Below are 27,357 nucleotides of genomic sequence, written 5' to 3'. Positions count from 1 at the left end.
TGTTAATGTGCGCGGATCGCCGGTCGGCGGGGACCTGGTGGGCCGGAGGGCCTGTTTCCACGCTGTGTCTCTAAACTCAGTGATATTCTTTGTTTTGCGTAGCCACGGTATGCAAAGAGCCACCACATAAAGGGCATCGAAAAGTTACAAAGTATCCCGCGTCAGGTCCTCCTCACCTCGTCCCCGTCCTCACGGTGGTTCACCCGCGCCGGGCCCCCCTCTACTCCCGGTGGCCCGACCTCGACCGCCGGCCCCCTCAACGACCGCCGCGCCAACTCTTTGTTGATCATCAACGGGTGCGTTCCTGGCGCCTCTGCTCCGTTGACGAAGGCTCTGCCCACGGGGCGCCGTCCACCCAGGCTCGCAGTGGCTGCCGAGAGGATGACAAGCGAGTCCGTCGGCATGACCGGTGCCGCCGTGGCGCGAGCAGCGGTTGGTGACTCCCCGTGCCTCACCTGCACGGCCGCCTTGCGGTCTCGCCATTGCCGCCCCCTCACTGACAGCGACAGGTCATCATTCACCACTCCCTCTCGTGTGTGCTTGCGTGCGCGCGTGTGTTTGTGCGCGCGTGTGTGTGTGCGTGTGTGCTTGCGTGCGCGCGTGTGTGTGTGCGCGCGTGTGTGTGTGCGCGCGTGTGTGTATGCGTGTGTGTGTGTTTGCATGTGTGCGTGCGTGCGTCTGTGTGTGCGTGTGCGCGTGTGTGGTGCGGTCAGTCTAACCCCCTGGGTCCGGCATCGACTCGTGGTGGCACGGTGGCGCAGCGGTAGAGTTGCTGCCTCACAGCGCCAGAGACCCGGGTTCAATCCCGACCACAGGTGCTGTCTGTGCGGAGTTTGTACCTTCTCCCTGTGACCGCATGTGGGTTTCCTCCGGGCGCTCCAGTTTCCTCCCACACTCCGAAGACCATCTACCTTTGGTGGGGTGTGGGGGGAGAGAAGCTTCCGACCTTCTGAGCAGGCCTCCAGGGGAAATGCATTCCCCTTGCTCTTATGAATTATGAACTTAAATTATGAATTTAAAAGAGAGTTAGATGGAGCTCTGGGGCTTGTGGAATCAAGGGATATGGGGAGAAGGCAGGCACGGGTTACTGATTGTGGATGATCAGCCATGATCACAATGAATGGCGGTGCTGGCTCGAAGGGCCCTATTTTCTATGTTTATCCGTGTGTTACACACCTTTTCTGTTGAGGTTCGGTTTTGACATTTAACCGTGAACTCTCTGCCAACTTTTCCACAGGGCAAAGGAGGTACCAAGACTCTGATGAACACCATTATGCAGCTGAGGAAGATTTGCAACCACCCTTACATGTTCCAGCAAATTGAGGTAGGCAGCCACTGGGTGTGACTAGAGGGTGGGTGTGCGACAAGGGACTCGATCCTTCTCCTTAACTCCCCCCCCCTCCCCGACCCCATCCCCCCAATCCGGCTAATCTCACCGTACGGCTGTAGAAACAAGGAACTGCAGATGCTGAGTTACCAAGAAAAGACACAAAGTGCTGGAGAAACTCAGCGGGTCAGGCAGTATCCCTGGTGACCATGGATAGGTGATAGGTGACGTTTCGGGTCAAGTCAAGTCAATTTTATTTGTAGAGCACATTTAAAAACAACCCACGTTGACCAAAGTGCTGTACATCAGTTCAGGTGCTAAGAAACGAACATACAATGGCACACAAACATAACAGCACATACATAAACAGTTCACAGCGCCCCCTCAGAGGGCCTCAAACGCTAGGGAGTAGAAATAGGTTTTGAGCCTGGACTTAAAGGAGTGGATGGAGGGAGCAGTTCTGATGGGGAGAGGGATGCTGTTCCACAGTCTAGGAGCGGTCACCCCTGAGCTTAAGCCTAGACCGCGGGATAGTCAGTAGCCCCAAGTCGGCCGACCTGAGGGACCTGGAGATAGAGTGGTGGGTTAGAATATTTTTGATATAGTGGGGGGCAAACCCATTTAGGGCTTTGTATGTGAATAGGAGAGCTTGAAGTTGATTCTGTACTGTACTGGGAGCCAGTGGAGAGAGGCCAGTATCAGGGTGATGTGGTCCCTTTTACGGGTACCCGTCAGGAGTCTCACTGTGGCGTTTTGGACCAATTGCAGGCGGGACAGGGATGATTGGCTGAAGGGTCGGGACCCTTTATCAGACTGATGCTTTACCACAGATGGAAGTAGGGTCCCGACCTGAAACGTCACCTGTCCATGTTCTCCGGGATGCTGCCTGACCCTCTGAGTTACTCCCGCACTTTGCGTCTATCCTCACTTTACAGCTTCTGCTCGGGTTCGTGTTTGTCCCTGGGGCAGGTAAGCCATCAGGCAGAGCGATGCAGAGCAGAGGTGAAAGGGGAGAGCACACGGGTAGAAGGGAGAAGCCTTGACTCCTGAGCTTGGGGCAAAAGATTATAAGGCATAGGAGCTGAATTAGACCATTCGGCCCATCGAGTCTACTCTGCCATCCGATCATGGCTGATCTATTTTTCCCTCTCAACCTCATTATCCTGCCTTCTCCCCGGAACCTTTGACGCCCTTACTAATCAAGAATCAGTCGATCTCCGCTTTAAAAATACCCAATGACTTGGCCTCCACTTGATGGGCCGAATGGACTAATTCTACTCTTAGAACTAATGAACTCAATGAGAAGCTGAATGTGGTGTTTCTTGGTTAAGTTTGCTTTGTTAACACATGGATAAGAATCCACTGGGAATTGAAGATATTGCCGTGATTATTCATGTCCGTCCCATTTCATTTCTTGACACTTTGTCTTTATTGACTAGGAATCCTTCTCAGAACACCTGGGATTTACAGGAGGCATTGTACAAGGGTAAGTCAGACACGTCACTAACAGCCGAACCACTTGGGATGAGTGAGCTAAGTGTTTAATGAATTTAATCATGAGTGGGCTTCATCAATCGAGTGGGAACCATATTTCCCAGACTAGGCTTAGACACATACGGCAAATGTGTGTTGAATGTCAAACCAAGCTGCTGCCAGACAAGAACAAACAATAGTTAAATGAAAGTTTAAAAAGGCTCTGCGGAGAGTAGTGCGTTTGGCAGAATGCACCATGGGAACTACACTCGCCCCTTTTTTTAAAAAAACTGGATGCTGTAAATCTAAACTATAAAACCAGAAGCGCTGGAAACACTCAGCGGGTCAGGCAGCATCTGCGGAAAGGGAACCGGAGTTAATATTTCGTGTCCGAGAACTGGTCGAAGGATCACGGACCTGTCTCCACAGATGCTGCCCGCCCTGTAGGGTGTTTGTGGCGTCTTGTTTTTATTTGAGACATAGATGGCGATGGTTTTCCCAAGAGGACGTTTGGTTGTGGGAGCACTGTGTGTGTGTGTGGTGGTGGATGTGGTGTTGAGTGGGGGTGTCGCTGTTCGCTGGCAGGGCCGACCTGTACCGGGCCTCGGGGAAGTTTGAGCTGCTGGACCGGATCCTCCCCAAACTGCGGGCGACAAACCACAGGGTGCTGCTCTTCTGCCAGATGACCTCACTCATGACCATCATGGAGGACTACTTTGCCTACCGCAGCTTCAAGTATCTCCGGCTGGATGGTGAGTGGCACATCCAACTCTTCCCGCCCCAACTAGACACCCCTTCTGCTTCCCCTCCCACCCATTTAGTCTCAGCACAGAATCAGGCCCTTTGAATCCGCGCCGACCAGCGATCCCCGCACGCTAACACTATCCCACACATACTCGGGACAATTTACAATAATACCAAGCCAATTACAAACACTTTGGAGCGTGGGAGGGAACAGGACATCTCGGAGAAAACCCACACAGGTCACGGGGAGAAGGTGTAAACTCCGTGCAGACAGCACCCGTAATCAGGATCGAACCCGGGTCTCTGGCAGTCTATGGCAGCAACTCTACCACTGTGCCATTGTACCACCCCTAGTCTGGTAGTTATGTCAGGGGGTGGAATTCACTGCTACAGACGGCTGTGGAGGCCAAGTCAATGGATATTTTTAAGGCGGAGGTTGACAGATTCTTCATTAGTAGGGGTGTCAGGGGTTATGGGGAGAAGGCAGGAGAATGGGGTTGAGAGGGGAAGATAGATCAGTCAAGATTGAATGGCGGAGTAGATTTGATGGGCTGAATGGCCTAATTCCGCTCCTAGACCTAATGAAGTTTAGTTTAGTTTAGAGACACAGCGTGGAAACAGACCCTTCCGTCCACCGAGTCCACGTCCACCATCGACCACACTACACTAGCTCTATCCTACGCAGTCAGGACAATTTAAAGAGCCCAATTAACCGACAAACCTGTACATCTTTGGAGTGTGGGAGGAAACCAGAGCACCTGGAGAAACCCCACACAGTCACAGGTAGAACGTACAAACACCGTGCAGACAGCACCCGTTTGTCAGTGGGGCAGGCAACATCTCTGGAGGAAAAGGATAGGTGACGTTGCGAATCGAGTCCCGAAGGGTATGAAGAAAGTCCTGATCCAAAAACGTCATACATATCCATTTCCTCCAGAGATGCTGCCTGACCCGCTGAGTTACTCCAGCACTTTGTGACTGCCTTTAGAATTTCACCCATGCCTATGTGGAAATTCCTCCGTTGGGCAGCAGGGGGAGCTCCAGGCCTCTCCGTGGCAGAGTTTGGATCTAAAGGATTCCCGAATCCGAGCCACACTTCCAGCAGCAGGACAGAGGGGTTCCATTCACTCGGACCCCATCCCGACTCTCGGATGCGGGGGAGGGAGAGAGGGGGCATTGACAATGCTGAACTGGGCGCAACAGGTTTACAGGGGCAGACAAAATGTGTAGGAAGGAACTGCAGATGCTGGTTTACATCGAAGATAGACATCAAGTGCTGGAGTAACTCAGCGGGACAGGCAGCATCTCTGGAGAGAAGGAATGGGTGACGTTTTGGGTTGAGACCCTTCTTCGGACTGAGAAACAGGGGAGAGGGAGTCTAGAGATATGGAATGGGTGAGGTGTGAAAATGACAGCTACATTCCCTTATCATCATCTGCTTTAATCTGTCGTTTTCACACCTGACCCTTCCAGATCTCTGGACTCCTTCTCCCTGCTGTGCCAAAAGAGCCTTGATATGAAGTCGGAGGAGGGTGTGGGGTAGGTTCTGTGTAGCACAATGGTCATGGTATCATTATCTATCTATACACTAAAACTCTCGTTTGTTTGTTTGTTTGTTCCTGAACTACAGCCAAAAAGGTACGCGATAGCGCAACAATTTAAGGCCCACCTTACTCACCGTCGTCCCCTTGGTGCTAATGGAAGAAGTTTCATTGAAATCGGTGTTATATTTTTAAAGCTATTCGCATTTTAAAGTTTAAATCTATCTCGGAGGAAGGGGTGGAGTGGGGAGAGGGGAGGGGAGGGGGGAGAAGAGGGTGTTTCACCAATGTAGGAGAGGTTTGGGCCCAACGGGTCCACTTGGTCGGGTTAGAAATGAAAATATGAAAAATCATGAGGTACATAGATGTAGATAGTCAGATACTTTATCCCAGAAAGAAACATCAAATAGTGGTGGCCTTAGCTCGAAGGTGCAAGGGGTAAAGTTTTAAAGGGGATGCGCGGGGCAGGTTTTTTTACACAGAGGGCTGTGGGTGCCCGGAGTACGTTGCCAGGGGTGGTGGTGGAGGCAGATGCGATTGTGTCGTTCAAGAGGCTTTTCTGTCCTTACGTTCTGGGAGTGGAATTAGGTCATACGGCCCATCAAGTCTGCTCCGCCATTCAATCATGGCTGATCTATCTTTCCATCTCAACCCCATTCTCCTGCCCTCTCCCCATAACCCCTGGCACCCGCACTAATTGAAAGACTGGAGCGACTAGGCTTGTATACACTGGAATTTAGAAGGATGAGAGGGGATCTTATCGAAACGTATAAGATTATTAAGGGGTTGGACACGTTAGAGGCAGGAAACATGTTCCCAATGTTGGGGGAGTCCAGAACCAGGGGCCACAGTTTAAGAATAAGGAGTAGGCCATTTAGAACAGAGATGAGGAAAAACTTTTTCAGTCAGAGAGTTGTGAATCTGTGGAATTCTCTGGCTCAGAAGGCAGTGGAGGTCAATTCTCTGAATGCATTCAAGAGAGAGCTAGATAGAGCTCTTAGGGATAGCAGAGTCAGGGGGTATGGGGAGCAGGCAGGAACAGGGTACTGATTGAGAATGATCAGCCATGATCACATTGAATGGCGGTGCTGGCTGGAAGGGCCGAATGGCCTCCTGCACCTATTGTCTATTGTCTAATCAAGAATCTGTCAACCTGCGCCTTAAAAATATCCGTTGACTTGGCCTCCACAGCCGTCTGAGGGCAAATGGAAATGCAGGGAATGGAGGGGTTTTGCATTATGTGCAGGTCGATAAGAGGTGGTCCTGATATTGTGTTCGGCACGGACATTGTGAACAAAAGTGCCTGTTCCTCTGCTGTGCGGTTTCGTGTAGGAAAAAAACTGCAGGTGCTGGTTTAAATCGAAGGTAGACACAAAATGCTGGAGTAACTCAGCGGCCAGGCAGCATCTCGGGAGAGAAGGATCCCTTAAGGATCTCGACCCGAAACGTCACCCATTCCTTCTCTCCCAAGATGCTGCCTGCCCCGCTGAGTTACTCCAGCATTTTGTGTCTATCTGTGCAGTACTATGTTCTGTGTCTCTTGTCGTTTCCTCTGCACCTGCAATAGAGCCAACCTGCCACTGGGTGATGCTGCCTGCCATCGCCACCGCAGCCTGAATTACCTTCCTTTACTTTCTATTCCTTTTTCAAGATCTTGGCTTCGTTGGCAAGGCTTATGTAAACTGCCAAGCCCCAGTCGTTCTTGAAACTGTCGGCTCAGGCTGTATAAGGTAGCACTTCTTCTCCAAGCTGAACAATAGACAATAGACAATAGACAATAGGTGCAGGAGTAGGCCATTCAGCCCTTCGAGCCAGCACCGCCATTCAATGCGATCATGGCTGATCACTCTCAATCAGTACCCCGTTCCTGCTTTCTCCCCATACCCCCTCACTCCGATATCCTTAAGAGCTCTATCCAGCTCTCTCTTGAAAGCATCCAACGAACTGGCCTCCACTGCCTTCTGAGGCAGAGAATTCCACACCTTCACCACTCTCTGACTGAAAAGGTTCTTCCTCATCTCCGTTCTAAATGGCCTACCCCTTATTCTTAAACTGTGGCCCCTTGTTCTGGACTCCCCCAGCATTGGGAACATGTTTCCTGCCTCTAATGTGTCCAATCCCCTAATTATCTTATATGGTTCAATAAGATCCCCCCCTCAACCTTCTAAATTCCAGTGTATACAAGCCTAATTGCTCCAGCCTTTCAACATACGACAGTCCCGCCATTCCGGGAATTAACCTAGTGAACCTACGCTGCACGCCCTCAATAGCAAGAAACAGTTGGGTTTTCTAATGGATCCCAACCTGCAACGTCATCTATCCACCTTCTCCAGAGATGCTGAGATACTCCAGCAATTTGTGTCCTGTTTCGTAAACCACCAACTGCACTTCCCCGTTTCTACATTTTGACTGTGATTTTTATGAAGTCACTTTTTAAGTTCATACACGCTTTTTCATTGATTGATTTATAGATTAATACTTTATTGCCACGTGTACTTGGTACAGTGAGATTCTTTGTTTGCATACAGTGCCCATGTATGCAAAGTGTCGCCATGTAAAGGGCGTTGACAAAGTTACTAAAGTGTTGAGACAGGATTCAAATTTCATATCTCCCAAAATGAGATTTGAACATGTGTATGCTGTATCTGCAGACAACAGTGCTAGAGTAATTCAGAGAAACATATAACATTATATTGAAACATATAACATTATATTGAAACATATAAGATTATTAAGGGATTGGACACGCTAGAGGCAGGAAACATGTTCCTAATGTTGGGGGAGTCCAGAACCAGGGGCCACAGTTTAAGAATAAGGAACACCTTTTTCACTCAGAGAGTTGTGAATCTGTGGAATTCTCTGCCTCAGAAGGCAGTGGCGGCCAATTCTCTGGATGCTTTCAAGAGAGAGCTAGATAGAGCTCTTAAAGATAGTGGAATCGAGGGGTATGGGGAGAGGGCAGGAACGGGGTGCTGAATGTGGATGATCAGCCGTGATCACAATGAATGGCGGTACTGGCTCGAAGGGCCGAATGGCCTACTCAGACCCCATTGTCTATTGAGTCAAAGAGATGTCCACGTTCTCCAAAGATACAGCCCGACCTGCACAATTACTCCAGCACTTTGTGTCTTTATTTATAAATAGCCTCTATGTTTCCGTGTGTCTACAGTATTCTGCATCTAGTTGGGTAACATAGCTTTAAGTTGAGAGGGGCAAAGTTTAGAGGAGATGTGCGGGGCGCGTTTGTTTTATACACAGAGGGTGGTGGGCGCCTGGAATATGCTACCAGGGGTGGTGGTGGAGGCAAATATGATAGCGGTGTTTGAGGATTTTAGATACGCACATGGATATGCAAGGAATGGTGGGACATGGATCGTGTATGGGGGGGGGAGATTAGTTTATCTTGGCATCGTGTTCGGCACGGACAGCGTGGGCCGAAGGGCCCGTTCCTGTGCTGTACAGGTGAGGTATAACCTACCTCACAGCACAAGTGTCACTGGAAGCGGTGGAAGGACATTGTCCCTGTTGAATTTTGCCTTCGGCCCTGAAGATCAGATTGTTCAGCGGGATCAGGCACGTGACCCAGGGAGCCGTCCAAGATGGCGGCAGGCTTGAACCTCCGTCCTCCCCCATGTTTGGAGATACAGCATTGCATTTCGACCCACCGGGTCCGTGATCACCCGTTCCCACTTTTGCATCCACTCTCTACATGTTGGAGGTCACGTTTTGCAGACTTCTATACTTTCTACGGAATAGTTGAAAGAAGCAATCCTACACCAAACCCCTACACACCCCATATTCTGTTCCTCGCCCAAGTGATTGGTCTTCATGACGCAGCAGAGAAGCGCAGCCAGTTACGCCCCAACTTCATCACTATGGGCTTGGTAGTCAAACTCCCAATTGCACTGAATGCATGCCCCTCCATCACACTCAAATCCATCAGGCTGCCACGTTGTCAGAGCTTAAAAGGAAATGAATGTCTCTAACAACACACTGGATGTATTTGTGAATGTTATCCATTACTATTAAAGTTAGGCACACTCATAATATCAGAGGTGGGACAGTGGCACAGCGAGTAAAGCCGCTGCCTCACGGCGCCAGAGACCCGGGTTCCATCCTGACCACGGGCGCTGTCTGTGTGTGGAGTTTGCACGTTCTCCCTGTGACTGCGTGGGTTTCCATGGGGGACTCCCACATCCCAAAGACGTGCGGGATTGTGGGTTAATCGGCCCTGAGTGAGCAGGGAGTGGGTGAGGAAGTGTAGCCTTTCTGCTGACTGGTTAGCACGCAACAAAAGCTTTTCACTGCACTTCGGTACGCGTGATTAAAAGCTGAACAAAAACTAAACTTAAATTAAACTATTACACTCAAATTAAATTAAACAAACTAAACTTAGACTGAAACTATTAAACTTAAACTTAACAAACTAAACTTAGACTAAAAGTAAACTTAAACTAAACTGAATCTTAAACGAAAACTAAACTGAATCTTAAACTAAAAGTAAACTGAATCTTAAACTAAAACTAAATTTAAACTGAAACAAAACTGAATCTTAAACTGAATCTTAAACTAAAACTAAATTTAAACAGAAACAAAACTAGTGTGTGAACTGGTGATGGATGGTCGGCATGGACTCGGTGGGCCGAAGGGTCTGTTTCCATCCTGACCTTAGGTGCTGTCTGTGTGGGGCTTCCCCACCGCACCATCTAACCAGCTGTTCTCGGCCGTTTCCAGGGACGACCAAGTCTGACGACCGTGGGATGCTCCTGAAGACCTTCAATGAGCCCAACTCACACTACTTCATCTTCCTGCTGAGCACGCGGGCAGGGGGCCTGGGCTTGAACCTGCAGGCCGCCGACACCGTCGTCATCTTCGACAGCGACTGGAACCCGCACCAGGTAAGGTCCAGGGAAGCCCGCACTGCCCTGCCCTACCCTCCCCCCCCCCCCCCACTGTGTGGAGTCACCCCCTTGCCCTCCCTCCAACGGTGCGGAGACTGGGCCACCACATCCACAGCAGCAGCTCTGCAGCACCAGGAGACCTCCCGCACCACCAGCCTTGCAACCTAGAGTCACCCACGTTAGAGTCACGCAGCACGGAAACAGGCCCTTCATCCCAACTCCAGCCGTGCCCATTCCCCCCATGCCCCAAGCAAAGTGCCCCAACCATTCCTGGAAATAAACCCTCTGTGCATTCACAAAAAATCTATTCCCTTCATGAATGCTCCTCTCCCAAGATCTCCCCGCAACCTCCTGCGCTCCCAAGGAATAAAGTCCCAGCCTGCCCCAACTCCCCCGAGTTCCAAACTCCCCTGAGCCCAAGCTCAGGCCTTTGTGTCCACCTGTGACGCCACTTTCAGAGGGAACTGTGTACCTGCACTCCTAGATCCTCCTGCCCCACAACACAGACCAGGGCCCTACCATTCACTGTGAAGTTCCTGACATGGGTTTGACCTTCCAAAATGCAACACCTCACGCTTGTTTGAATTAAACTCCACTTGCCAATCCTCGGCCCATGTACCCAACCGATCAAAAGCCTGCTGTAATTCTTGATATTGTTGGCCTCAGATCTGGAGGCTGCAAAGAATCTCTGGAGATCCTATCTCAAACTGTGTTTAATTCCCATGATGAAATAGATAGGGTGGAAAAATGAAATAAATAATACAAAAATAACTATTCCTGACTTTCTCATCATCTCCGTGAGTAATTGATCTTCTCGAGGTGTATAAAATCTCAAGGGGAATAGATAGTCATAAGGTCATAAGAAATAGGAGTAGAATTTGGCCATCATGTCTACTCCACCATTCAATCATGGCTGATCTATCTCTCCCTCCTAACCCCATTCTCCTGCCTTCTCCCCATAATCTCTGACACCTGTACGAACCAAGAATCTATCTATCTCTGCCTTAAATGTAAGGTGAGTGCACAGAGTCTTTTTCCCAAGAACTAAAGGACATCGGGTTTAATTGGAACCCGAGAGACAACTTTTTCACACAAAGGGTGTTAGGTATGGAACAAGTTGTCAGAGGAGATAGCTGAGACAGGTACTATAAACAACATTTGAAAGACATTTGGATGGGTACATGGATAGGAAATGTTTCGGGGGATATGGGCCAAATACGGGATGGGGGTCAGCATGGATGGGTTGGGCCGAAGGGCCTGTCTTGGTGCTTTGTGACTCTGTGACTGTAGCAGGCAGGGTGAACACAAGGCCAAGTAGAGGCAGCATAATCTTCCCATGGTCGCCCATTGATCTACTCAGATCCTTCCAAGGGCATCGCATAAAAATGTGCAAAGCCCTGACTGCTGCGTTCTGTGCTCGAGCCTGATGGTGAAAGCAAACTCCCTCCGCAGGTAGCAGGCCTGGTGTTGGAAGTGATTGTTCTCAGAACCATTCACAGCAACACCTTCACAGCTGTCAACTTCTATAATTACAACCTCCGAGAATTAACCAACCCATTGCCTTTCCCTTCCTCGGAACAGTAACGTGGAACATTCTTCCTTTAGTGATACACAAAATACTGGAGTAACTCAGTAGGTCAGACGGCATCCCTGGAGAACATGGATGGGCGACGTTAGGGGTAGGGACCCTTCTTCAGTCCCGACACCTATCTATGTTCTCCATAACTGTTGTCTGAAGTCTGAAGAAGGATCTCAAACCGAAAGGTCACCCATTCCTTCTCTCCAGAGATGCTGCCTGTCCCACTGAGTTACTCCAGCCTTTTGAGTCTACCTGCTGAGTTACTCCATCACTTTGTGTGTGTCTTCAGTCAACCGCCAGTCCAAAGAGATGAAAGCCCAGAGATGCTGCTGGGAGATGGGTTTGGGACGGGTGATTTCCTGGTCCATGGCCAAGACCACTTTGTTGCTCAGGAGGCAGCTTTGCCCCTCCGCTGCTCAGTTACAGAGCCACAATGCGAGAGGCAGGGGAAAGGGCCCGGCTTGATATAAAGGTCAAAACCCAACCCAATGTTCAGCTCAAACATTACGGAAGGGCCCAGTCCCCTGTTGTCGTGTTCTCTGTACATACGTTGGTTAATGTACATACGTTGGTTAATGTACATATGTTGGTTAATGTACATATGTTGGTTAATGTACATACATTGGTTAATGTACATACGTTGGTTAATATACATACGTTGCTTAATGTACACACGTTGGTTAATGTACACACGTTGGTTAATGTACATATGTTGGTTAATGTACATACGTTGGTTAATGTACATACATTGGTTAATGTACACACGTTGGTTAATGTACATACGTTGGTTAATGTACACACGTTGGATAATGTACACACGTTGGATAATGTACATATGTTGTTTAATGTACACACGTTGGTTAATGTACGTACGTTGGATAATGTACACACGTTGGATAATGTACATACGTTGGATAATGTACATACGTTGGTTAATGTACACACGTTGGTTAATGTACATACGTTGGTTAATGTACACACGTTGGATAATGTACACACGTTGGTTAATGTACATATGTTGTTTAATGTACACACGTTGGTTAATGTACACACGTTGGTTAATGTACATACGTTGGTTAATGTACAGACGTTGGTTAATGTACATACATTGGTTAATGTACATATGTTGTTTAATGTACACACGTTGGTTAATGTACAGACGTTGGTTAATGTACAGACGTTGGTTAATGTACATACGTTGGTTAATGTACACACGTTGGTTAATGTACATACGTTGGTTAATGTACATACATTGTTTAATGTACATATGTTGTTTAATGTACACACGTTGGTTAATGTACAGATGTTGGTTAATGTACAGATGTTGGTTAATGTACAGACGTTGGTTAATGTACATACGTTGGTTAATGTACACACGTTGTTTAATGTACACACGTTGGTTAATGTACAGACGTTGGTTAATGTACATACGTTGGTTAATGTACACACGTTGGTTAATGTACATACGTTGGTTAATGTACATACATTGTTTAATGTACATATGTTGTTTAATGTACACACGTTGGTTAATGTACAGACGTTGGTTAATGTTCATACGTTGGTTAATGTACAGACGTTGGTTAATGTACATATGTTGTTTAATGTACACACGTTGGTTAATGTACAGACGTTGGTTAATGTACATACGTTGGTTAATGTACAGACGTTGGTTAATGTACATATGTTGTTTAATGTACACACGTTGGTTAATGTACAGACGTTGGTTAATGTACAGACGTTGGTTAATGTACAGACGTTGGTTAATGTACATACGTTGGTTAATGTACACACGTTGGTTAATGTACAGACGTTGGTTAATGTACAGACGTTGGTTAATGTACATACGTTGGTTAATGTACATATGTTGTTTAATGTACACACGTTGGTTAATGTACAGACGTTGGTTAATGTACAGACGTTGGTTAATGTACATAGGTTGGTTAATGTACATATGTTGTTTAATGTACACACGTTGGTTAATGTACAGACGTTGGTTAATGTACAGACGTTGGTTAATGTACACACGTTGGACAATTCTGGGGGCATTTGCAGAAATGCAGCGAAAAGTTTTTGTTACATAGAAACATAGAAAATAGGCGCAGGAGGAGGCCATTCGGCCCTTCGAGCCAGCACCGCCATTCATTGTGATCGTGGCTGATCATCCACAATCAGTAACCCGTGCCTGCCTTCTCCCCATATCCCTTGATTCCACCCTCCCCTAGAGCTCTATCTTGCATGCTAAGCAGTCAGCAGAAAGGCCAGACATGATTGGATTGAAAACAAAGCAAAGCTCTTCACTGTACCTCGGTACACGTGACTATAAACTAATCTCAAACTCAGATCAGACAATACCATACATAAAGAAGGGTCAGTCTGAAGAAGGGTCTCGACCCGAAACGTCACCCATTCCTTCTCTCCCGAGATGCTGCCTGATCTGCTGAGTTACTCCAGCATTTTGTGAATAATACCATACGTAAATACAATTAAGTCAAACTCAAGGCAGAGCAAAGGGGAAGATACAGAATGCAGAATATAGTTCTCAGCCTAGTGGCGCATCTGTTCCCTCAACCACTGTGGGACTGACGTGCAAGTGAGCAACTCCCTCCTGGTACACACGCACGTTGGCCCAGATGGAAATGCCCCCAACGGTTGAGAACTGGTGTTGGCAGAGCCACGGTGCCTCTAAATAACTCCAGCAATGTCCCCTGCGAATGTGGCGTTGAACCACAAACCACGGAACACCTGCTGCAATGCCCTCAACTGGAAAACCAATGCACGGCTGCCGATCCCGCTGCCTACAATGAAGATGCCGCAACGTGTGTTCGGCCCTGGCGGAACACTATCTAAGCTTGTGATGTGGACTCATAGAGTCATAGATTGAATCAGTGTGGAAACAGGCCCAACTCGTCCACACCGTCCAAATATGTCCCAGCTACCCTAGTCCCACTTGCCTGCGATTGGCCCATAACCCTCCAAACCTGTCCTATCCGTGTACCTGTCCAACTGTATCTTAAACGATGGGATAGGACTCGATAAGAAGGAGTTCCATAGACCAAAGCACCTCCCTCCCCCCTACCACCACTCTGTGGATGATGATACACTGGAGAGCGGATCTGTGGCCTCTACGGCCACTGCCTGATTGGGACTGACTACCATTCAAGGTCTGAAGAAGGGTCTCGACCCGAAACGTCACCCGTTCCTTCTTTCCTGAGATGCTGCCTGACCTGCTGAGTTACTCCAGCATTTTGTGAATAAATACCTTCGATTTGTACCAGCATCTGCAGTTATTTTCTTATACTATTCAAGGTTTGGTCGTGCCTGGTGTCTACTCAGGAAGGCAAGGTTCAGCTCAGTATCTTGGCAATGGTCTCTCCTTCACACATGTCTGCAAATACCCCCAGAATTGTTCAACGTATCCAATTTAGTTTAAGTTACTTATTATAGTCACGTGCACCGAAGTACATGCTATCCAGTCAGTGGAAAGGCTATACCCGATTACAATCAGGCTGTCCACAGTGTACAGATACAGGATAATGGGAATCACGTTGAGTGCAAGGTAAAGCCTAGTGAACTTTGATTAGACCCAAAATGCTGGAGTAACTCAGCGGGACAGGCAGCATCTCTGGATGTAAGGAATGGGTGATGTTTGGGTCGAGACCCTTCTCCAGATTCCGACTTGAGTCTGAAGAAGGGTCTTGAGCCGAAACGTCACCCATTCCTGCTCTCCAGAGATGCTGCCTGTCAAGTCAAGTTTATTTGTCACATACACATACACAATGTGCAGTGAAATGAAAGTGGCAATGCCTGCGGATTGTGCAAAAAAAAGTTACAATTACAGCATAAAAATTTAAATTAATACAGAAAAGAAAGAAAATTTAGTCCCTGGAGTTATAAAAGTTAACAGTCCTGATGACCTGTGGGAAGAATCTCCATCTCATCCTCTCCGTTTTCACAGCGTGACAGCGGAGGCGTTTGCCTGACCGTAGCAGCTGGAACAGTCCGTTGCTGGGGTGGTAGGGGTCCCCCATAATCTTGCTTGCTCTTGATCTGCACCTCCTGATGTATAGGTCCTGCACAGGGGGGCGAGTGTAGTTCCCATGGTGCGTTACTCCAGCAGTTAACCAATGTATGTACATTAACCAACATATGTACATTAACCAACGTATGTACATTAACCAACATATGTACATTAACCAACATATGTACATTAACCAATGTATGTACATTAACCAACGTATGTACATTAACCAACGTATGTACATTAAACAATGTATGTACATTAACCAATGTATGTACATTAACCAACGTATGTACATTAACCAACGTATGTACATTAACCAACGTATGTACACTAAAGAACGCATGTACATTAAACAACGCATGTACATTAACCAATGCATGTACATTAACCAACGTATATGTACATTAACCAACGTATATGTACATTAACCAACGTATGTACATTAACCAATGTATGTACATTAACCAGCATCTGCAGTTCCTTCCTACAAGCCTTGAGTGGAGATAGTTTGACAGTTGTGAGAGGGGTTCATGAAGCTAGACGTGGAGGGAAGTCTCACGGCTGTGCCCCGGTGCTTTCTTGGTTGTTTCAGGATCTGCAGGCCCAGGATCGTGCTCACCGCATCGGGCAGCAGAACGAGGTGCGCGTGCTGCGACTCTGCACTGTCAACAGCGTGGAGGAGAAGATCCTGGCCGCGGCCAAGTACAAGCTCAACGTGGACCAGAAGGTCATCCAGGCCGGCATGTTTGACCAGAAGTCCTCCAGCCACGAGCGGCGAGCCTTCCTGCAGGCCATCCTGGAACACGAGGAGCAGGATGAGGTGAGTCTGGCACCGCGTCGCCGCAAGCCACCCGAGTCCTTAACGTGATTGTTAACCAGATTAAGTCCTTAACCAGATTGAGATGTTTCCAGACAAGATGCTTTCTACAGCCCCAGAGTAGAAGCATCAGAGGAGAGACTCTGAATTTCCTCAGCTGTCTGAGGTGGTAAAGGCGCTGCCTTGCCTTACTCACCAGTGCGGCAATGTGCGTTGTCCATGTCAGATCCTCTGTGATGTGGACTCCCAGGTATTTAAAGCTACTCACCCTATCCACAGTAGACCCATTTATCTCCAATGGCGTGTACGTCCTCGGATACCTGTGCATATGTGTGTACTTGTGCGTGTGTGTGTGTGTACTTGTGCGTGTGTGTACTTGTGCGTGTGTGTGTGTGTGTACTTGTGCGTATGTGTGTGTGTACTTGTGCGTGTGTGTACTTGTGTGTGTGTACTTTGTGTACTTCTGTGTGTGTACATGCGTGTGTGTGTGAACTGTGTGCGTGTATGTGTATGTACACTTGTGTACGTGTGTATCTGTGTACGTGTGTGTGTACTTGTACTTGTGTGTGTATGTACATGGGTGCGTATGTAAGGTTTCATGCTCATATCCTGACCTCTGCATCGATCTACCCCTCCCTATTTCTGTTTCTTCCTACATCCCCACAATGTCCCTGAGATATCTGTGCTTCCCCAGCTCTGGCCCCTTGTGCATTCCTGACTTTAATCTCTCCATTATTGTTAGCAGTGGGCACTGCTCTGGAATTCCCTGCCACAAAGCACTGCCACTCTCCGCCTCCCACTCCTGAGCCACTTTGACCAATCTATAGATCACTTGCCTACTCTTTGTGGCTTGGTCGATCATATAATACCACTGTGAAGCACTAACAGTGCTCCATAATAAGTTGGGAGACACACAACGCTGGAGTAACTCAGCAGGTCATGCAGCATCTTGGGAGAAGAAGGAATGGGTGACGTTTCGGGTCGAGACCCCTCTTCAGACCCGAAACGTCACCCATTCCTTCTCTCCTGAGATGCTGCCCGACCCGCTGAGTTACTCCAGGATTGTGTGTCTACCTTTGATTTTAACCAGCATCTGCAGTTTTTTTTCCTACTCCATAATAAGTTACTGTTTGATTGCGTGTGAGTCAGCCGGTGAGAGCCAGTTCGCAATCCTCTGTGCGGCCTACCGACACACAGCGCGCGCGGGCAGGTCACGAGGGACGGGGCAGAGTGACGGGTAGCCTCCGGAGGAGAGGGCAAACGTGTCAATGAGGAAGCCGACACGACACCAAACCAAACAAAGGGACAGTGGTGAGAGGTGGGGAGATTACAGAGGAAGGGAGAGAACTGTGCAAGGCAAAGTTGGCTCAGTAATGGAAGCAGTAAAGAAGCAAAGGTTGGGTCTGGAGAATGTAGAACCAGCAAAATAAATACCAAAGGCTGCTTTCCACACAAATGGGAAACGTGGTTATGATCTAAAACTACTGAAACCAACCTAGATCCCAAACAGTGCTCTGTGGTGCTGAGGTTGGGCTTCGTTACATCTATGGAGTCCAATACAGAGCTGAGAGTGGACATATACTTAAAGCAACATAAAAAAAGATACAAAGTGCTGAGTAACTTACCCGAATCAGGCATCATCTCTGGAGAACATGGATAGGTGACATTTCCGATTGAAGAAGGGTCTCCTACCTATCCATGTCCCCCAGTGATGCTGCCTGACCTGCTGCGTTACTGCAGCGCTTTGTGTCATTCTCGGCATAAACCAGCATCTGCAGTTCCTTCTCAATCCCCTCCCAGCAAGTCCTTCCCAAGGACCTTTCTTGAGAACGTGCAGGAGATCCAACAGCTTTATCCCCTCCACTCCTAAATCTCCTTCAAGCTAAAACACTGACGTACCTACACAGCTTTCAGTTGAGTACACTGCATCAGCTACTCAGGGTGTGGTCTCTAGTTAAGTCAAGTCAATTTTATTTGTATAGTACATTTATAAACAACCCACGTTGACCAAAGTGCTGTACATCAGTTCAGGTCCTAAGAACGAACATACAATGGCACACAAACATAACAGCACATACATAAACAGTTCACAGCGCCCCCTCAGAGGGCCTCAAACGCTAGGGAGTAGAAATAGGTTTTGAGCCTGGACTTAAAGGAGTGGATGGAGGGGGCAGTTCTGATGGGGAGAGGGATGCTGTTCCACAGTCTAGGAGCTGCAACCGCAAAAGCACGGTCACCACTGAGCTTAAGCCTAGACCGCGGGATAGTCAGTAGCCCCAAGTCGGCCGACCTGAGGGACCTGGAGATAGAGTGGTGGGTTAGAAGATTTTTGATATGGGGAGGGGGGGGCAAGCCCGTTTAGGGCTTTGTATGTGAATAGGAGGAGCTTGAAGTTGATTCTGTACCGTACTGGGAGCCAGTGGAGAGAGGCCAGAATCGGGGTGATGTGGTCCCTTTTACGGGTACCCGTCAGGAGTCTCGCTGCGGCGTTTTGGACCAATTGCAGACGGGACAGGGATGATTGGCTGATCCCAGTGTATAGGGAGTTGCAGTAGTCTGCTCTACACTGCACTGGCCTGCTTCGGACAACTTCTCCGTTCAGTCCTCAACACCTCCAGTCACCTGTCACTTCAATTCAGTCTGAAGAAAGGTCTAAACCCGACCCATTCCTTCTCTCCCGAGATGCTGCCTGACCCGCTGAGTTACTCCATCATTTTGTGTCTAACTTCAATTCCCCATCCCACTCTCTCTCTCTCTGACCTCTGGCATCTGAGTCTCCTCCACTGCTCTAATAGAACGCAAACCGAACTTGAGGAACCGCAATCCATTTCACAAGCAGCTTGCAGCTTTTGGGATTCATTCATAGCCACTGCATCAATTATTTTGAGATAGGAGCTTTTGGTAACGGTTGATCTGTTGTTATTTATACCTCCCTGTGGCCGTGCGTGATATTTCTTACCCTCCCCTTCTCTTGCATAGTCGTCTTCTCTGTAGTTTAATCTCTCCTGCCCTTCCTCCCTATACTATCCCTTCCCTTTTATTCTATCCTCACATGTTTCCTCCCTCTGATTTCGCTCAAAGCCAAAATCATCCCGTTCTCCGGTTCTGTTGTAAGGTCATTGACTTGGAACGGTTAACTCTGCACCTCTCTCCACAGATGCTGACTGGCCGGCTGGGCATTCCCAGCATTTTAACTTTCGGTCCCCGTTCCGAAAACAGGGCAAAACCGCCCTAAAAATGTTACCGATCCCCGGCCCACCCCCTCCCCACTTGACCGCCTCAGGTTTAACCATAAATTCACCGTAAAGTCCCACTGGCCTTGGCCGTAGTTGGGGTGACTTCTATTAAGTGCGGTTTTGTTTCAAGTTTTCCATGTGATCATTAGTGCCTAATAAAATGTAGTAATGCGATATTTGTTTGTTGTTTTTCTTTCCCCCCCCAATAAATGTAGTGCGAGGTTGTGGCAGCGGAAGTGAAAGGATCGGAAGGACAACCTGTAAGTAGACAAGCTTATAGCCCGACCTGTATATGCACAATGAAACATAGAAAATAGGTGCAGGAGGAGGCCATTTGGCCCATCGAGCCAGCACCGCCATTCATTGTGATCTTGGCTGATCATCCACAATCAGTAACCCGTGCCTGCCTTCTCCCCATATCCCTTGATTCCACTAGCCCCCAGAGCTCTATCCAACTCTCTTTTAAATTAATCCAGTGAATTGGCCTCCACTGCCCTCTGTGGCAGAGAATTCCACAAATTCACAACTCTCTGGGTGAAAAAGTGTTTTCTCATCTCAGTTTTAATTGGCCTCCCCTTTATTCTTAGACTGTGGCCCCTGGTTCTGGACTCCCCCAACACTGGGAACATTGTTCCTGCATCTAGCTTGTCCAGTCCTTTTATGATTGTATACGTTTCTATAAGAATCCCTCTCATCCTTCTAAATTCCAGTGAATACAAGCCCAGTCTTCTCATATGACAGTCACCCCATCCCGGGGATTAACCTGGTGAACCTACGTTGCACTGCCTCAATAGCAAGGATGTCCTTCCTCAAATTGGGAGACCAAAACTGCACACAATACTCCAGATGTGGTCTCACCAGGGCCCTGTACAACTGCAAAAGGACCTCTTTACTCCAATACTCAAATCCTCAAAGGTGGGATAACATTAGCTACCCTCCAATCCACAGGACATCTTCTCACTGTAACACTGTGCCAGGGCTCTCTTTGTGTCTCTGCAACTTTGGCAAAACCTCACTCGCCCCTCTGCCGTTACTGAGCAGCTGCGATAATGTTAGCGCTCCATGTTCGACGTGAACTTTTGGCAAAAGATTTTTCACAAGTGTGTTAGTGTGTGTGTGTGTGTTGAAAGACCCAGGAGCCTCCTGTCACAGACGGGACAAATTCATTGCCTATTTTACATTTATTTTTGGATGCGAGTCGGGGGAACTGCGAGAATATTTTGCACATCCCACACCTGCCAACTCTTCCTCAGTCACAGTTTGCAGAGGGCTTCAATGAGGGTGAGATGAGGAGAGTGTTTTTAAGCAGGAACATTGGTGTGAGCTGGAACGCAACGGCCGATAGGGAGTTTAGTTTAGTTTAGAGACCCAGCGCGGAAACAGGCCCTTCGGCCCACCGGGTCCTTGCCGACCAGCAATCCCCGCACATTAACACTATCCTACACCTACTAGGGACAATTCCTTTTACATTTACCAAGCCAATTAACCTACAAACCTGTACGAATTTGGAGTGTGGGAGGAAACCGAAGATCTTGGAGAAAACCCACGCAGGTCACGGGGAGAACGTACAAACTCCATACAGACAGCACCCGTAGTCAGGATGGAACCCGGGTCTCCGGCGCTGCATTCGCTGTAGGCAGCAACTCTATCGCTGCGCCACCGTGCCCTGGAAGCAGGTGGAGGCAGGTTCAGTAGTGACGAGCTGCCCTAGTTATGTGTTACCCCGAGACCCGTGTGAGCATCCCCTTGCAATGTGAAGGGTCGACACTCAATCTAGAGCTGGCTGTGTGGCTGCACTTCAATGCAAAGTCAGGCCGGAAATGGGAGGCAGAAGCCAGCCTTGTGTGGAATGAGTGCCTTTGCGATAGATACCATCTCAGTGTCAAGTTCATGGCCGCTGACACTAAACACCTGTTCTGCACGCTGCCCCCCCCCCCCCCGCGTCCATGTGTGAATGAACATTGTCTGGCCAGCAGCAGTTTGCTTTGATATTTTTGTTAATAATGTTGTTCATGTTTTTTGTCTCCTGTGTACCCAAATGAGCTGAAGGTTTGTTTGGCCAAAGATAGACGCAATATGCTGGAGTAATTCAGCGGGTCAGGCAGCATGGAGGGTCCGGCTGGATTAAAAAGCTATAGGTGACGTTTCGGGTCGAGACCCTTCTTCACACTGGGGCTCTCGGTGTGTAGAAGAAGGGTCTCGACCCAAAACGTCACCTATTCTTTTTCTCCAGAGACGCTGCCCATCCCGCCCGCTGAGTTACTCCAGCACTTTGGTGTAAACCAGCATCAGTTCCTTCCTACACATTTCTTTGGTCAGGTGGTTGAGAGGCTGAGATACATACGGACTCTTTGATTTTGTCATCGGATGTTTGTGTTGTCTGGACTGTCTTGTGGAGGATGAGAGGAGATCTTATCGAAACGTATAAGATTATTAAGGGGTTGGACACGTTAGAGGCAGGAAACATGTTCCCAATGTTGGGGGAGTCCAGAACAAGGGGCCACAGTTTAAGAATAAGGGGTAGGCCATTTAGAACTGAGATGAGGAGAAACGTTTTCAGTCAGAGAGTTGTGAATCTGTGGAATTCTCTGCCTCAGAAGGCAGTAGAGGCCAATTCTCTGAATGCATTCAAGAGAGAGCTGGATAGAGCTCTTAAGGATAGTGGAGTCAGGGGGTATGGGGAGAAGGCAGGAACGGGGTACTGATTGAGACTGATCAGCCATGATCACATTGAATGGCGGTGCTGGCTCGAAGGGCCGAATGGCCTCCTCCTGCACCTATTGTCTATTGAGGCAGTATCTTGTGGTGACTTGCCACTGCTGCAGCCCCTCAAAGCAGGTACCAGAGAGACACTGAACATGTCTCCCTCCACCATCTCTGCCATGTGGAGCTGGTCTGACCACTTGTTTAATGCTGATGGTCCCAGCAACTGTTGACAAAAGGACAAGTATGGTGGGATGTCGCTGGGTGTCGTCACTGACATGCCCCGGGTTCCATCCTGCCCTCGGGTGCTGTGTCTGTGTGGAGTTTGCACGTTCTCCCCGTGACCACTTGGGTTTTCTCCCACTGCTCCAGATTCCTCCCACATCGCGGATTTGTAGGTTAATCGTTTTAAAAGTCGTTGCCCATTTTCTTTTCCCGTGGACGGGAGCAGGGGGTTGCTGTGCGTTACACCCTGGTGACAGACTGTGCCAGTCTTGCCCATCGCCAACCAGCTCCACGAAGGGCTCAGTCCTGGCATCCACTGTGCCTCCCACATTGGCCACTCCCCAAGGGGCACAGGGTATCAAGCCCCCACCCTGGGGAACGGTGCACAAAACGCAAGGCCCGTCCCTCCCCACCCCTACCCCCACCCCCACCCACACCCCCACCCTCCCCACCCCCACCTCGCTGCCTCTTTCAGAGCAGGTACAGCGATGCACTTGGAGTGTTTGGGTGGCAGGGGTGGGGGTTGGGGTGGGGGGGTGGGCTGCACCCTCTGCTCTCACGCCCCTAACTGTAGCCACCAGCTACCTTGCGTTTGTTTCCTTGCAGGAGGAAGACGAGGTTCCTGATGATGAGACGGTGAACCAGATGATAGCCAGGTGCGAGGAGGAGTTCGAGCTGTTCATGGTGAGCAGCACAGGAGGGCCGGCGGCGTGTGTGTGTATGTGTGTGTGTGTGCCCCAGTGTGTGTGTGTGGGTGTGTGCGTCTGTGTGTGTCTGTGCATGTGTGCGTGTGTGTGTATGCCCGTGTGTGTGTGTGTGTGTGTGTGTGTGTGCCCCTGTGTGTGTGTGTGTGTGTGTATGCCCGTGTGTGTGTGTGTATGCCCGTGTGTGTGTGCCCCTGTGTGTGTGTGTGTGTGTGTGTGTGCCCCTGTGTGTGTGTGTGTGTGTATGCCCCTGTGTGTGTGTGTGTGCCCCTGTGTGTGTGTGTGCCCCTGTGTGTGTGTGTGTGTGTGCCCCTGTGTGTGTGTGTGCCCCTGTGTGTGTGTGTGTGTGTGCCCCTGTGTGTGTGTGTGTGTGCCCCTGTGTGTGTGTGTGTGCCCCTGTGTGTGTGTGTGTGTGTGTGTGTATGCCCGTGTGTGTGTGTGTGTGTGTGTGTGCCCCTGTGTGTGTGCCCCTGTGTGTGTGCCCTGTGTGTGTGTGTGTGTGTGCCCCTGTGTGTGTGTGTGTGTGTGTGTGCCCCTGTGTGTGTGCCCCGTGTGTGTGTGTGCCCCGTGTGTGTGTGTGCCCCTGTGTGTGTGTGTGTGCCCCTGTGTGTGTGTGTGTGTGTGTGCCCCTGTGTGTGTGTGTGTGTGTGTGTGCCCCGTGTGTGTGTGTGCCCCTGTGTGTGACTCGGTGATTGCGCTCTAAAGTCTAAAGTCTCCCTTGCTATGCCCAAAAGAAAGTGCTGGAGAACTCAGCGGCTCAGGCAGCATCTGTGGAGGGAGTGGACACGTGATGTTTCAGGTCGGGACCTTTTGTCAGACTAATGTAGCAGAGGGAGATTTGGGGAGTGGTGCTGGGATATTGTTTGGAACGAGGTGTATTAAACATAACCAACACAAAGACAGGCATAGCTCAGACCCATTTGATGCCCTGGGACGACTTTCAGATATAAAAAAGGAAGGATTTGTACTATTTTGTGCTGCCTCTGTGTTAAATATGGCTGATAGTATTACAGCCTGGGCCCTATGTTCTGCAGTAACCTTTCACCACAGACCACTCTGCCCCAACCTACTTAGCAATAATCTCCATCAGGATCCATCAGGAATTACTGTACAATAAGCTAAGGGTGTGGCCCCAATCTTCCAACCAACATCGATAAAGACCTTGCAGATGTTTGTACATGCACTTTCTGTGGCAATGAATTCCACAGATTCACCACCCTCTGACTAAAGAAACTCGGTCTCATGTCCTTCCTAAAGGTGCGTCCTTTTATTCCGAGGCTGTGCCCTCTGGTTCTTGACTCTCCCAATAGTGGGATCATCCTCTCCACAGTAATAGTGTAACGCTGCATTCTGTCCTCTGGTATTTTTTGCTTTCCTGTTCTACTGCAAAGCCTGATTGTGCTGGTGTATAATATAATTTGAGGGGAGAGCGCACAAACAGTGTTTCGTTGTACGCTGGTACACGTGACAATAATAATATGTCAATGCCAAAACTGGAGGAGGGGGACTTAATTGAAAATTACCGGAAAGAGAAAGGCCTGGATAGAGGGGATGTGGAGAGGATGCTTCCACTTTTGGGAGAGTCAAGAACTAGAGGGCACAGCCTCAGAATAAAAGGACGTGCCTTTAGAAAGGAGATGAGACAGAGTTTCTGTAGTCAGAGGATGGTGAATCTGTGGAATTCATTGCCGCAGAAGGCTGTGGAGGCCAAGTTATTAGGTGTTTTTAAAGCGGAGATTAACAGATACTTGATTAGTACGGGTGTTAGGGGTTATGGGGAAAAGGCAGGAGAATGAGATTGAGAGGGAAAGATAAATCAGCCACGATTGAATGGTGGGGTAGATGTGATGGGCCGAATGGCCTAATTCTGCTCCTAAAACCTGTGAACTTGTGAAAAGCCCCTTAAACACAAACACAAATGTGGTATATGCCTCCCACCACCGCCCCTGGCAGCACATTACAAGCACCCAAGTGATGGGCCGAATGGCTCCCATGACTTCTGCTCCTATGACTTCTGGACTGTTTACTGCGATGTACACTAGATCTACGCGGTGTTGCAGCCAGAGTAGCAGCACGGTAGCGCAGCGGTAGAGTTGCTGCTTTACAGCGAATGCAGCGCCGGAGACTCAGGTTCGATCCTGACTACGGGTGCTGCACTGTAAGGAGTTTGTACGTTCTCCCCGTGACCTGCGTGGGTTTTCTCCGAGATCTTCGGTTTCCTCCCACACTCCAAAGACGTACAGGTATGTAGGTTAATTGGCTGGGTAAATGTAAAAAATTGTCCCTAGTGGGTGTAGGATAGTGTTAATGTACGGGGATCGCTGGGCGGCACGGACTTGGTGGGCCGAAAAGGCCTGTTTCCGGCTGTATATGATATGATATGATATGATATATGATATGAGATGCAGAGGCAGGCTGCTGCTGTCCAAGCCCAGCTCACACTGAATGCCAGAGTCTACTGACACCCTGCCAATAAACTCCTGCCATTTCTTCACTTTGTTCCCACTATTGTCTCCCCTGCCCCCTGCGTCACTAAGCCAGCACCGACCGCCATTCATTGTGATCTTGGCTGATCATCCACAATCAGTAACCCGTGCCTGCCTTCCCCCCCATACCCCTTGATTCCACTAGCCCCCAGAGCTCTATCTAACTCTCTTTTAAATCCATCCAGTGATTTGGCCTCCACTGCCCTCTGTGGCAGAGAATTCCACAAATTCACTACTCTCTGGGTGAAAAAGTTTTGTTCTCACCTCAGTTTTAAATGGCCTGCCCTTTATTCTTAGACTGTGTGGCCCCTGGTTCTGGAATATGACATTACAGCAGATCTGTGACTGACTCAATCGATGCTTGCTTTCTCTTTCCACCTTTCCGGCTGATTTTCTCCTCCCTTTCCCTTCTTCAATCTTTTTCATGTCTTTGTCCTTACCTTCCCCATTTACTCTTTCTGATGGTCACTTTCCGTCTCTCTGTCTATGTATCTGTTTCTCTGCCACCCTCTCGATCTGTTTATCTCTCTCCTTTCCTCTGTTTTTGGATCTTTTCATCTCTTTCCCCATCTCCTTTCTCCCTCTCTTTTTTTCCCTTCCCCCTCTTTCTGTCTCTCCACGCTCTCTCCCCCCATCTTTCTCCTTCCTGCCCTTTTCCCCACCCCTCTCTCTCCCCCCTCTACTCCCCCTCTCTCTCTATCCCCCTACTCTATCTCCTCCCTCTTGACCTCTTCCTTCTTCCCTCCGTCACTCTATATCTTTCTTTCTCTCCATGGTGATCTCCCTCCCTCTCTCTCCCCCTCCCTCCCTCTCACTCTCTCTTGCCCCTCTCTCTGCCCCCTTGCCTTCTCTCTTTCTCGCCCCCTCTCTCTCTGTCTCCCTCATCCTCCCTCCCTCCCTCTCCCCCTGTCTATCTCTCTCTTGCCCCTCTCTCTGTCCCCCTCGCCTTCTCTCTCTCTCTCACCCCCTCTCTCTCTTTCTCCCTCTCATCCCTCTCCCTCCCTCTCTCTCTCCCCCCCGTCTTTCTCTCTCTTGCCCCTCTCTCTGCCCCCCTCGCCTTCTCTCTCTCTCTCTCTCGCTCTCGCCCCCTCTCCCTCTCATCCCTCTCCCTCCCTCTTGCTCTCTCTGCCCCCCTCTCTCTCCCGCCCCCCCCTCTCTCTCTGCCCTTCTCTGTATCTGCTCCCTCTCTCCCACTGCAACACTCCCACCCCCCCAGCGGATGGACCTGGACCGGAGGCGTGAGGACGCCCGCAACCCGAAGCGGAAGCCTCGTCTGATGGAGGAGGACGAGCTGCCCAACTGGATCCTGAAGGACGACGCGGAGGTGGAGCGACTGACCTGTGAGGAGGAGGAGGAGAAGTTGTTCGGCCGAGGCTCGCGGCAGCGCAAGGAGGTGGACTACAGTGACTCTTTAACCGAGAAACAGTGGCTCAAGGTAGGAGTGTGAGTGCGTGGGAATGCAGCCTGCCCAGCAGGCCTCCCTACACACTCGCAGCACCAGCCGCGCATGCACACCACTGTAGGAGTAAGGTCAGCCCGCAGTCAGGGGGAACGTGTCTGGTGGCACCACACTGGCACACAGCACATGGAGACACACAGG

General features: G+C 49.3%; 1 protein-coding gene across 1 annotated transcript in view; it reads left to right on the top strand.

Annotated features, from left to right (window-relative positions):
* Positions 1 to 27,357, top strand: part of LOC144610628 (SWI/SNF-related matrix-associated actin-dependent regulator of chromatin subfamily A member 4-like) — a 111,589-nt gene that overhangs the window by 69,140 nt on the left and 15,092 nt on the right. Inside the window, 8 exon segments of the mRNA XM_078429481.1 lie at positions 1,238 to 1,324; positions 2,767 to 2,813; positions 3,386 to 3,552; positions 9,820 to 9,983; positions 16,179 to 16,406; positions 19,855 to 19,899; positions 23,174 to 23,251; positions 26,974 to 27,192. Of these exon segments, the coding sequence (XP_078285607.1) occupies positions 1,238 to 1,324; positions 2,767 to 2,813; positions 3,386 to 3,552; positions 9,820 to 9,983; positions 16,179 to 16,406; positions 19,855 to 19,899; positions 23,174 to 23,251; positions 26,974 to 27,192 (1,035 nt within the window).

This window comes from Rhinoraja longicauda, chromosome 37, assembly GCF_053455715.1.
Source record: "Rhinoraja longicauda isolate Sanriku21f chromosome 37, sRhiLon1.1, whole genome shotgun sequence".
NCBI classification, from domain to species: Eukaryota; Metazoa; Chordata; class Chondrichthyes; order Rajiformes; family Arhynchobatidae; genus Rhinoraja; species Rhinoraja longicauda.
Note: the sequence above shows the minus strand (reverse complement) of the source record. Positions and strands in the feature narration are given on the sequence as shown.